Source organism: Dermacentor andersoni, chromosome 3, assembly GCF_023375885.2.
Source record: "Dermacentor andersoni chromosome 3, qqDerAnde1_hic_scaffold, whole genome shotgun sequence".
Taxonomy (NCBI): Eukaryota; Metazoa; Arthropoda; class Arachnida; order Ixodida; family Ixodidae; genus Dermacentor; species Dermacentor andersoni.
This window is the reverse complement of record NC_092816.1, coordinates 205,459,129-205,472,267: the sequence shown is the minus strand read 5'-3', so window position 1 is coordinate 205,472,267 and position 13,139 is coordinate 205,459,129. Positions and strand designations below refer to the sequence as shown.

At 48.4% G+C, this 13,139-nt stretch overlaps 1 protein-coding gene across 1 annotated transcript in view; it reads left to right on the top strand.

Moving 5' to 3' along the window:
- Positions 1–307: 307 nt before the first annotated feature.
- Positions 308–13,139, top strand: part of LOC126524727 (uncharacterized) — a 170,503-nt gene continuing 157,671 nt past the window's right edge. Inside the window, exons 1-3 of the mRNA XM_072286987.1 lie at positions 308–875; positions 2,986–3,095; positions 4,151–4,372. Coding sequence (XP_072143088.1) covers positions 308–875; positions 2,986–3,095; positions 4,151–4,372 — 900 coding nt within the window. The remainder of the gene's footprint in view (positions 876–2,985; positions 3,096–4,150; positions 4,373–13,139) is intronic.

The window sequence follows — 13,139 nt, the reverse complement described above, 5'->3', positions numbered from 1 at the left end:
GACCTTTGACAGCAGACGTTTGCTACTACCACCGCTGTTTTGGAAACGATGCTTGTCACTGTCGGCGTCCCTGCGCTTGGCAGGGAAACAGGCCGGCCAACCTCTAACGGCGACGAGTGGTCCGGCCCAACACACAAGTCGCCTTTTCTACGTGACGGACAGAGTTACGGGACAACGATTCTTAGTCGACACAGGTGCTGACGTCAGCATTCTCGCCGCCCAGCACTCCAACCGAAAAGTGACACCTGTGTCGTTTTTGCAAGCCGTTAACGGCACCAGGATTCCAGTTTTCTCGTCATGCTCCGTCATGCTAAACCTTGGCCTTCGACGAGCGTTCCGCTGGATATTCCTGGTTGCAGACGTCCGTCGTGCAGTGATTGGAGCAGACCTCTTGCACAACTACGGACTCCTTGTCGACGTCCAACGACGCCGTCTCATCAACTACATGACTCCACTATCCGTTCCCGGCGTCCCATCATCAGGCACATCGCCCATAACGCCTATTTCTGCCATGTTGGACGAACCTTTCGCCGCGCTCCTACGCGAGTTTCCCACTTTGACGCGCCTGCCGGACTGGACGCAACCGGTGCAACATGACGTGTGCAATCACATCGTCAACTCCGGCCCACCAGTCTATTTCCGACCCCGGCGTTTGTCCCCGGAGAAACTCAAGATCGCTCGCGCCGAGTTCGAACACATGCTGCAACTTGGCATCATCCGCCCTTCCTCCAGTAACTGGGCATCACCAATTCACATGGCGCCTAATACGACGGGCGACTGGCGCCTATGCGACGATTACCGGGCACTAAACAACGTCGCGGTTCCTGATCGCTACCCTCTACCGAGCATTCAGGACTTCACGGTAGCGTTGCACGGTGCGACGATCTTTTCTAAGATCGATCTCGTTCGCGCCTACCATCAACTACGGATCGCTGAAGAAGACATTCCCAAGACCGCCATCACCACACCCTTCGGTCTTTTCGAATTTCTCCGCATGCCTTTCGGTTTACGGAACGCGGGCCAATCCTTTCAGCGTTTCATCGATTCCGTCACCCGAGGTTTGCCTTTCGTTTTTGCATACATTGACGACCTTCTCGTCGCAAGCTCTTCGGCAGAACAGCATCTTCACCACTTGCGGTTGTTGTTTTCACGCTTTGCCAGTAAAGGAATTGTCATCAACGCCGCCAAGAGTGAATTTGGTCAAACCGAACTCGAGTTCGTCGGCCATATCGTCGACGCTAACGGCATTCTACCACTGCTGTTCATGATTCGCGTCATCGAAAACCTCCCCCAACCGACCACACTCACCAAGCTTCGCCAATTTCTTGGATTCGTCAATTTCTACCGCCGATTCACTCCCGAGTGCGCACGACTTGTGGCTCCGCTAGACGCTCTCCTGGTAAACAAACGCAAACAAGTGCTTCAGTGGACTGAAGAGGCCACGATGCTTTCACAAGAGTGAAGTCTGCCCTCGCCGACGCCACGCTGCTTAGACACCCAAAGCCAGGATGCACCCACTGCCATCATGACCGACGCTTCAAACACCGCCGTTGGTGCCGTTCTGCAGCAATTCATCGACACTGCGTGGAATCCACTCGCTTTTTTCTCCAAGAAACTGAAGCCTGCGCAGTCCCGCTACGGCGTGTTCGGCGGTGGATTACTCGCTGTTTACCTGGCTATCAAGCATTTTCGCGATTTCCTAGAAGGCCGTGCATTCACCGTCTTGACTGAGCACAAGCCCCTTGTGCACGCAACGAATCGCTCGGCATCCTGTTACTCGCACTGGGAGATTCGACACCTTTCCTACATCTCCGAGTTTACAACAACTTTCCGCACATCAAGGGCACCGACAACGTTCCAGCTGACGTTCTGAGTCGTGTCAATGTCGTTTCCACGTTGACATCGGAACCTTTCATCATCGAGGCCGACTTACTCGCTAGTCAACAGCGTGACGACACTGAACTTCATACAGTCCGGAATTCGTCAACGTCCCTGAAATTGGAAGACGACGTTGTGACCCCAGATGGTAAGTCCGTCGTCTGCGACACTTCTAACGACACACCTAGACCATACATTCCGGCATCCCTTCGCAGACGTCTATTCAAAACCGTGCACAACCTGTCGCACCCTGGCATACGCGCGACACAGAAGCTTCTTTCCAGTCGTTTCGTTTGGCCTCGGCTAAACGCGCAAGTTCGCGATTGGGTTCGCTGCTGTTTGTCGTGTCAACGTTCGAAGATCCACCGTCACCCCATTCCGCCTGCCAAGTCTTTTCTTCCACCGGATGCTCGTTTTGACACCGTACACCTCGACCTCGTCGGCCCTCTCCCACCTTCGAAAGCTTACTGCTACATACTGACATGCATCGACCGCTATATACGGTGGCCAGAAGCTACACCTATATCTGACATTTCAGCGCCCACTGTTGCAGTAGCTTTCGTGTCTACGTGGATCGCAAGGTTCGGCTGCCCATCCACAATAATCACAGATCGCGGTTGACAGTTTGACTCAGCACTCTTCAATGAGCTACTCAAACTACTCGGAACGACACGTTTTCGCACAACTGCTTACCATCCGCAGTCCAATGAACTAGTTGAACGTTTTCACCAGCATCTCAAGGCCTCCCTTATAACACATGAATCACCGGAGAAATGGGTCCTGCATTTGCCCCTCGTCTTGGCATCAGAGCCGCACTCAAGAGTGACCTAGGTTGCTCCTGTGCTCAGCTAGTTTACGGCACTCACCTACGCCTTCCGTGTGATTTCTTTGCCGCCACCCCCAAAACGCCCATGCCATTACCTGCCGAATACGTCGCCGAACTGCAAGCCTTCTTCAGCCAGATACGCCCCGTGCCTACACGTTCAGAAGAAGCAAGGTCCCCGTACGTTTCTCCCGCACTCACCTCTGCTACCCACGTTTTCGTGCGTAACTGTGCCGTGCGGAAGCCTTTGCAACCGCACTACTCTGGGCCATATTGTGTTCTAGAGCGTCGTCCGACGACGTTTGTTGTGAATGTCAACGGCCGATCAGACACAAATGCCCTGGAACGTCTCAAACCCGCCTACATCGAAGCACCCGCGCCATCAGCTCCACCAGTATGCGACGCGACCCTGCTCCATCCTTTGTCGCCGCCTGCGCACGTGACACCCAAGACCAACGCCAAGACACGCCGCGTCACGTGGACTTTCCATCGTTCATCTAACTTTCCTCCTCTCTAGGGGGGGGGGGGGGGAGCCCTGTGTAGCGGCAGCAGCATCGGCGTCGCTCGAGAGATGACGTAGACGCTCGCGTCTACACGAGGCACGAGCGGCTGGCACGCTCCGGCACGGGCTAGCATTCCGAAGGAGATCATTAAAAAAGAGAACGCTACTCTAAGAGCTGGAGTGTTGGTTCTTCCTGTCCTGGTGAGAGCCCGAGACTTTACCGGTCTACGTGGTCGCTCGTCGCCACAATATATATATATATATAATACAAGGAAAAGTTCCGTAGGTCCGGTGCATAGGTAGTTGAAGCAACGGAGCACACTTACGAAAATTGCATCTTTAATGGTTTAACGTTTCGGCCGTGGCACGGCCTTCGTGACGAAGGCCGTGCCACGGCCGAAACGTTAAACCATTAAAGATGCAATTTTCGTAAGTGTGCTCCATTTCTTCAACTATATATATATATATATATATATATATATATATATATATATATATATATATATATATATATAATGTGCTCGTAGAACCTGAAATGTTTATTTTTATTTTTGAATCCAATGCCATACATGAGGGTAGTTTTCCCAGCTAGTCCAGCACCTTCCGCTTTGTATAGTAGCTGCAGTAATTAAAGCTAGAACTGACTTGCGAGCATCCAACGCCATTTTAGCGAGGAAAAATGCGCATTGCATCGCTGCCTGTTAAGGCATAGGAGGCTAAAAAGATAGTTGCTTAAGTAAGTCTTATTTATTGAACATATAACTAGGCGAATTTATTAGGAAGAGAGTAAACTTACAGCGCTTCTTTATGTATTCGTGTCCCGATAGCGCGAATTTATTACAAAATTTTGCTGGAAACCTCAGTTGCTCGCATTTCTTTTTTTCGCCTTTCATACGCGCTCTATTCTGACGCATGCACGGGCGCTCCTCGCACTGACCTCAACGCAGCACTTTCCTCGAACGAACGTGCCGGACGTGAGTCCCGAGGACGCTTCCCAGCTGTCGGCCCAGGCCTTCGCTGCACGACGCCGCTCCTCGACGGTGCGGAGGCGCCTGTCGCGCATGCTCTCCTTCTCCGCGGCAGCCGGGGCGAGACGCAAGTCCCGCGCGAAATCCATCTGCCTGCCGAAGCTGCAGCCCGTTGAGGTGCCTCCAGCCTGGGCGGCGCCGGTGAGGCAGACGCGCACACTGCTTTTCTTTTGTTTCTACATAGAAGATATTAAAGCGAAAGACCCCCCGACAGTCAGAAAGTGCAGCGGTGCTTCTACTATTTAGTTGCATAAATAACCAATAATAAAAAAGAAGTCAATTGCGATTAGAAATAAATGAACGTTTACAGGCGTTACACAATGGTGAAGCGGTAAAGCTTAACGGAACACATCACAACACTAAAAGTGCTTATACTGAGTAACCGCATGATAAAAGCAACGTATATATCACATTAGGAATAGAGTTTGCAAAGTAGCAATATAAGCTGTAAGTTATAGGTATAAGATGTAGGATTTTGCATGAGACAATAAACTATTCCAGATTTTCACACCAGCAAAAGCAACAATTTGTTCGCCGTAGTCGCTATGTGACCTTGAGAGCGAAGGGTTACTCTGTAAAGGAAAAATTAGTGGTTCGGGGTTACTGCCATCACTTGACACTTGGCGTTAAGCACTCCCCATACGTGGACCGATCCCGAAGGAAGTGCGATGCCGGGCCGACCCACGGCGGAGGTGAAGCAGGCGTTAAGCACTCCCAATACGTGGGCCGAACCCGAAGATACTGCAATGCCGGGCCGACGCACGGCAGAGGTGAAACAGGCGTTAAGCACTCCGAATACGTGGGCCGATCCCGAAGATACTGCAATGCCGGGCCGACCCGCGGTGGAGGCTAAGCAGGCGTTAAGCACTCCCCATACGTGGGCCGATCCCGAAGATACTGCAATGCCGGGCCGACCCGCGGCAGAGGTGAAGCAGGCGTTAAGCACTCCCCATACGTGGGCCAATCCCGAAGATACTGCAATGCCGGGCCGACCCGCGGCAGAGGTGAAGCAGGCGTTAAGTACTCCCAATACGTGGGCCGATCCCGAAGATACTGCAATGCCGGGCCGACCCGCGGCAGAGGTGAAGCAGGCGTTAAGCACTCTCAATACGTGGGCTGATCCCGAAGTTACTGCAATGCCGGGCCGACCCGCGGCAGAGGTGAAGCAGGCGTTAAGCACTCCCCATACGTGGGCCGATCCCGAAGATACTGCAATGCCGGGCCGACCCGCGGCAGAGGTGAAGCAGGCGTTAAGCACTCCCAATACGTGGGCCGATCCCGAAGATACTGCAATGCCGGGCCGACCCGCGGTGGAGGTGAAGCAGGCGTTAAGCACTCTCCATACGTGCGCCGAGCCCGAAGTTACTGCAATGCCGGGCCGACCCGCGGCAGAGGTGAAGCAGGCGTTAAGCATTCCCAATACGTGGACCGATCCCGTAGATACAGCAACGCCGGGCCGACCCGCGGTGGAGGTGAATAAGGCGTTAAGCACTCCCAATACGTGGGCCGATCCCGAAGATACTGCAATGCCGGGCCGACCCGCGGCAGAGGTGAAGCAGGCGTTAAGCATTCCCAATACGTGGACCGATCCCGTAGATACTGCAATGCCGGGCCGACCCGCGGCAGGGGTGAAGCAGGCGTTAAGCACTCCCAATACGTGGGCCGATCCCGAAGATACTGCAATGCCGGGCCGACCCGCGTGGAGGTGAAGCAGGCGTTAAGAACTCTCCATACGTGCGCCGAGCCCGAAGTTACTGCAATGCCGGGCCGACCCGCGGCAGAGGTGAAGCAGGCGTTAAGCATTCCCAATACGTGGACCGATCCCGTAGATACTGCAACGCCGGGCCGACCCGCGGTGGAGGTGAATAAGGCGTTAAGCACTCCCAATACGTGGGCCGATCCCGAAGATGCTGCAATGCCGGGCCGACCCGCGGCAGAGGTGAAGCAGGCGTTAAGCATTCCCAATACGTGGACCGATCCCGTAGATACTGCAATGCCGGGCCGACCCGCGGCAGAGGTAAAGCAGGCGTTAAGCACTCCCAATACGTGGGCCGATCCCGAAGATACTGCAATGCCGGGCCGACCCGCGGTGGAGGTGAAGCAGGCGTTAAGCACTCTCCATACGTGCGCCGAGCCCGAAGTTACTGCAATGCCGGGCCGACCCGCGGCAGAGGTGAAGCAGGCGTTAAGAATTCCCAATACGTGGACCGATCCCGTAGATACTGCAACGCCGGGCCGACCCGCGGTGGAGGTGAATAAGGCGTTACGCACTCCCAATACGTGGGCCGATCCCGAAGATACTGCAATGCCGGGCCGACACGCGGCGGAGGTGAAGCAGGCGTTGAAGTTGAAGTTGAAGTTGACTTTATTTACATCGCCAAAAAATCAACGATGCGGGTAGGCCCGGGCAAAAAGTGATCACAATCACTTGAGGGACGCCCGAGCCCCCCTGTACAAGGCATACAGCGAAAACGCAAAGTGTAAAAGACATAGTAAAGCTCTGGCTATTTAACAAGGGCAATAACATCTCGTATATACATGAGCTTGTGAACAAAGCATAAGAACAGTAAAAATACAGCATAATAGTAAAAAAAACACAGAAATGCATCGCAGCAAGATAAAATTACACAGGATACATCGCAGCAAGATTAGAAAAATATACATGAACGTAGCTTTCAAAAAGAAAATATTAGTGAATTAGTGCACTTCTCACGTCAACTAGTGAACATGTTTCAGGAATTATACCTCTTGACAATAATTTATTCAAAACAGTGGGCAGGCTATGTCGGAGCATCTGTTGCCCGTACATTGTACGGGAGAAGGGAATGTGCCAAAGCACTCCCCATGCGTTGGCCGATCCCGGAGATACTGCAATGCCGGGCCGACACGCGGCGGAGGTGAAGCAGGCGTTGAAGTTGAAGTTGAAGTTGACTTTATTTACATCGCCAAAAAATCAACGATGCGGGTAGGCCCGGGTAAAAAGTGATCACAATCACTTGAGGGACGCCCGAGCCCCCCTGTACAAGGCATACAGCGAAAACGCAAAGTGTAAAAGACATAGTAAAGCTCTGGCTATTTAACAAGGGCAATAACATCTCGTATATACATGAGCTTGTGAACAAAGCATAAGAACAGTAAAAATACAGCATAATAGTAAAAAAAACACAGAAATGCATCGCAGCAAGATAAAATTACACAGGATACATCGCAGCAAGATTAGAAAAATATACATGAACGTAGCTTTCAAAAAGAAAATATTAGTGAATTAGTGCACTTCTCACGTCAACTAGTGAACATGTTTCAGGAATTATACCTCTTGACAATAATTTATTCAAAACAGTGGGCAGGCTATGTCGGAGCATCTGTTGCCCGTACATTGTACGGGAGAAGGGAATGTGCCAAAGCACTCCCCATGCGTTGGCCGATCCCGGAGATACTGCAATGCCGGGCCGACTCGCGGCGGAGGTGAAGCAGGCGTTAAGCACTCCCCATACGTGGGCCAATCCCGAAGAAAGTGCAATGCCCGGCCGGTATACAAGGCACAAGCTGATTTATCCTATCCGATTGTCCACTTGCCCTATATATCTTAATATACTTCGATACCTCAGTTTATTCTTGATAATAGTTCTACTGCAGAAGCCACTGCAAATTAACCTGTGTACTGACGAAGCTATCTTGCCACCCAGGCATGCTTCTTCTACTTGCACGTCCAAAAATGTTCGGAAGTTCTAACAACGATCAATATCACAGTGAATTCCACATCAGTCTACAGGACCGGTCGGACGAGCAGCAGTTAGTGCAGATACTCTGCGCAATCATGAAAATTTTCAAGCCGCATTTATCATCGCTACAACGCCCTGCTTTGTGGTCTATTGGTAAAGCAGGTCAGTGTCTTATATTGAAGTGTGTTGATTTGTATAATAATAAAGTTGTGCCACATTAAGCTTCGATGCTTGCATATTACCCACTCAATATATAGCACGTGTTATACGGTGATAACAATGTTTATAAACAATAGACCGCGTTGCAAGATGTTGTTTATAGGCGCCAATGAACGACAGGAAATATAGCTTACGGTTGAAGGTACTTAAAAGCATACACACTATCTGGTTAAGAAAAGAAGCTTGGTGGGGTGTCTCGCCACCCAGTTTCATAGTAGATGCTGACATAATCATCATAATCGTTATCACAACTCAATAATAAGGGTTTGCAGCAATGTGTACCTAACTTTATGCGTGTATAGCTCAAGCTGGAGCTATACACGCCGAAGATGATGGTCTGGCGAAATGGGCATCTTAATTTGACTTTGTACCAGTCATACGAACAAACGGTAGATTATGTAGCATCACATAATTCTCCATATAGGATGACGTGCCCAATATCATAAGGAATGCTCAGCTTTTCGGTAAAAGCTCCGAGAAAATACTTATGCTTGGAAACGGCTGTGGCAGATTTCGGTGATCGCCCGCATTTAGCAACACTTATCTTTCTCATTCTCATTAATGGGCATTAAAAAAAATAAGGAAGAGTGTCCACAGCTTTTCAAAAGCATACACTCACAGTGTAGGAAATGTGCAAATCTGCCACGAAACTTACCAGCACGTATTACATAAACGACCGCGTCGACAGCGGCAGAAAGCCAGAGAGTGTGAGAAAGCGCACTGGGTAATGGGGTGATGGAGAGAAAGCCAGCCATGGTGATATATCAAACACCAATTGTTATAATCAAAACATAAGCGTTTTGATATTTCAAAGCGCTGCAGCACTGCTGTTGGAACCCATATGATGGTGTAGGATTCTCTGAACTGCGGTGCTTTAGGAGAAAATTTGCCCATGACGACTACTCTTCTGTAGCATCTGAAAATAGCGCAGCAACTATTGAGCATGTTCTGTTACAACGTCAGAGTACCCGCATAGAAATGAATAATTCGGTGGTTACAGTGTCTATGCCTTAAATTATAGTGGTACTACAGAGAAGGACTAAATTAGATTAGAAGTTTGAAGAATATTGTTTAAAAACTGTGTTATCGCTAATCTTGCAGTACTTTGTTGAATATTAGAATAGAAAATGAAGGTCCAAGTTCTATTTTTCTAACATCGCGCTAAGGCGCCAGCGCCAACACGTCACTGTGACGTCACAGATGTATCTTTTTGGTACTTGGGCCAATTTAGCTCAGGAAAGTTCTTGAAACTTGCTAAATTCAGTCCCTAGCTGCTTTAAGACATAATGTATAAATGTCTTTGCTGATAAAAAATTAACTGCGCCAGAGCAGAGGCTGTACGAATGCATGACGTCACGCCGAGCTGGCGCTGGAAATCCATGGCAGCGCCGCCACGCGCCTTGCTTTGCTGCCTCCTTTAGCTATAAGGCTTTTGTCTCAGTATAATAAAAGCATGCTTTTTGGTGTTTTACGAGGATAATTTACTAATGCAACTCACATATTTTTTCTCTTTAGCGTTCATTAAACATAGTATAGAAAAAAAGCAAATGAACTGGCGCTGAAAAATAGTAAAAGACGGCTGGAAATAGAGTTACATTATAGACATAGTTATTGAGTTAAGCGCTCTCTCTGTGTGTCTGTTCTACGTCCTGGTTCAGCTAGTCGCGCTTACACATTCTATCAAGCTTTACCACAAATACAGCAGAGGGACAGCAGGCTCCAGGTTCCACTGTATATATATATGGACCTTCTCACGCTGATCTCTAATTGTGACAACCGCCAAACTTTCCTGACTCACGTTATCTAGGTTGTTCTTTATGATGGAATATAAATCATATTTAGTGCAGCAAGCATGTAATAATATGGCAAATAGCGTATTTTAGGCCACGTGATCTGAAACAGCAGATCGATGGGGAGAGAAATATGCGACAGCTGCGCCCGGGAAATTTCAGTGCTCCCAATAAGCCCAATAAAACAAGGATATTTGTTATTGCGATATCAATTACACTAACGCTTGGGGTGCACTTGCTCCATCGCCGTTGGCATCGGCATTTTCGTGCTGTTCTAATACCTACGACGCACGCGCTCCTGCGCAATCACAGAAGGCATTCGTAGAAGCGCAGCGCGTCTTGTTGCAAAAGCGACCAAACCAGGTGGACGCACTTTGACGCTTGACGCAATGGCAGCGTTCTGGCTTCCACTGCCGCCATCAGCGTTGTGCGCACAAACATTAGCGTTCGTGCTGAAGCTGTGTGCACGCCACACTGCCGTGAACATCAAAACTAAATTTATGCAATCCTTTCTGTGGACGACGCTCACCAACGCCGACGGTTTACCTTTAATCGCATCTCGTGCACCATTGAGCTTCGGCACCTGCAACGCCACTGGCCCGTTCATCACGGCAGCGTTCTATCAACCGTTCAGTGCAACGCTAAGCCTTCCTGTCTCTTTTGAATGCTTCGTCATCATGTAAAACTGACACGTCTTTAGCGCCTCCTTTTGCAACCTTTAATTTTTTTGCAGAGCTTCTGCGCGGCTATTTAGCAGTGACTGAATCAGAGCTCGTAAAGGGCTCAATCGAAGTGCTTAGACTTTACAGCCATTTACATTGATTTTGCAGATATGTTGCTGTATTGCGTAAAATAGTGCATGTAAAACTGCAGTCACAACAGCAGTGCATCTTACGAGACGTGTTCAGTCTTGATATCTTGAAACTGGTTCTAAACCCAAAGTTTCTAGCAAAACTTTGTGCCTAGGAGCACCTGCTTTACCTCCATTCTGCAGGTTAGAACAGTATACCTAGTGACTATGAGTAATAAGTTAATTAGTAAAACTTTAATCATTATGAATACTAGTGCCGCGCAGCATTCGGTTTTCTCAACCATGTTTGATTGATAGGAAAATTAGTTAACATAAAGCTGTCACACCAGAATAAACTTTAACAGCGGTCATTGCCTCTCAATGTTCTTGTGGACTTTGCCATAGCTGCATCCTCTACCTTAATATATAGGAAACTTTGTATGATATACGAGAGTACAGATACTGATACATGTCTTGCCGAATGCATTATGATAAAGATACAAGACGCCCAAAGACTATCTTAACATGGTATCTATGATACATGTATCTTCGGTACTAGCCAGCCTTGCTACCAACCTGTCCTTATCGATTTATCTATTGACCTCGTCAGTGAGTGGGATTAAAGCTAGGTTAGTATAATATCACGGACGACCACCCAACTTTCTTGGTGTTATCTTGAACATATTCAAGTAGTCGGAGAGGCTCTGCATGATTAGTTTACAACCTTGCTGTAACACGGTGGGATAGATATATGCCTGTAGTTTACTAATAAAGTGATGTCTCCTTTGTTTACTACAGGAATTCTTTTACTGACTTTTTTTAACATCACTACTAGATTAAATTGACAACGTGACCGAATTCTTCACATATATAGTACCGAGAGTTCGGCGCCTTCAACATATTCCAAGTGGTACACGACACATTCTAGTCTAAGCCGTTACAAAAACCAACTATTCCTATTCCTCATGCCCACTGCTACTCTATCCTTCTACTTGCCCCTTCTCTTCTTATTCTTTCACTTGCGGCGTTCTTTGTTGCCGTTAAATTCTCTGCCACCTTTTCCCTCGAGTTCACTCAGGAGTAAAGCTTGTTTCCCGTGCTGTGACTGGAACGACAAAAATCAGTGCAGTCGCACGCGTCGCAATGCGATTTGTAGAGGGCCCATTTCACATGATTGCTATTTCAAATATGCGACTGGTGCGACGCCCAGGGTGGCTTACTGCCAGGTTTCGTGGCACGCGCTGCATAATTATTTTATTGTAATGAATAAAATGTTGACATTATAATAGTGTTGAAATTTCTTTATTTGGAACAAATAATATACGTCTTTTGTAATTTAACAACGTGTTGAAGCTAAGATTTGTTTTGGAATGCGCAACGGCGGTTTCTGAAGTTAAGTGCGATGAGACACGGCGCACGTAGACAGCTGTTCGCAGCTGGTTCAGCTCTGTGTGTTGTCTCATCTGCCTTATATGACTCTTTCGTTCTGCCTGCGCTACAACGATCTACAAGATGACATGTCAACAAGTTCATATAGCTACCCTCACCGCATATGCAGTATTCAGAATTCGCTGCCACGAAGTCATCGTGTCAGCCCAACAAGACCCTCGCGCTACCCGTGCTCAGCGTTAGCTTCTGGAGAAATTATGTGTATATTGCTCGTGATTGCGCATAGGCGGTGCCTGCTCATTGCCATATTATTGCCCCAAACGCAACAACAAGCACCAGCCCGAAAGCCCACGTCTGCCTCTGAACGAAGCTGCAAATGATCCGTGTGATTACTGAACGTGTAAGGGAAATTGTGTTGTGAAATTCAACCTTAGCGCTAGCCCGGTTCGTCCATCGCGGCGTGCATGCTGTGAATATATATATGGGAGTTCTCTCTGAATATTTCTAAAGGCGCAAAGCTGACGCATATAATTTTTTGGCCAGTTACCGTCCCTTTTGTAGAAACCTGTACGTTGTACCACATCATTCTAAAACACAAGCTTCTTGTCCACTTTGCTGTCCTGTGTCTCGTGCTGGTAGTATACCCTGAACTTTTGACAAGGCCATATCAATACGCGCTATCCACAATGCAGAAACATAGGCCCATGGCAGGCGTACTTGCCATAGGGTGAAAAAAAAGCTGAAAACCTTTCTGCTCAGCCTCGCACGCCATAACGGTTAGCCTGCTTTGTGGAAATGAATATTATCAACATGTTATTAGTGTTATTAAATATTATAGTTCCTTCACTGTAATTTATAGCAATCATCCAGATTTCTTAAGCTAGTCATGCATTTAACCTGTATTAGATCAACATTGTTACGACATGCTTATGAGAGTCATTTCAAACTAGATTGCTCAGCCAGAGAGAGTGCAAATGAAAGCCTCAATTTTTATTTCA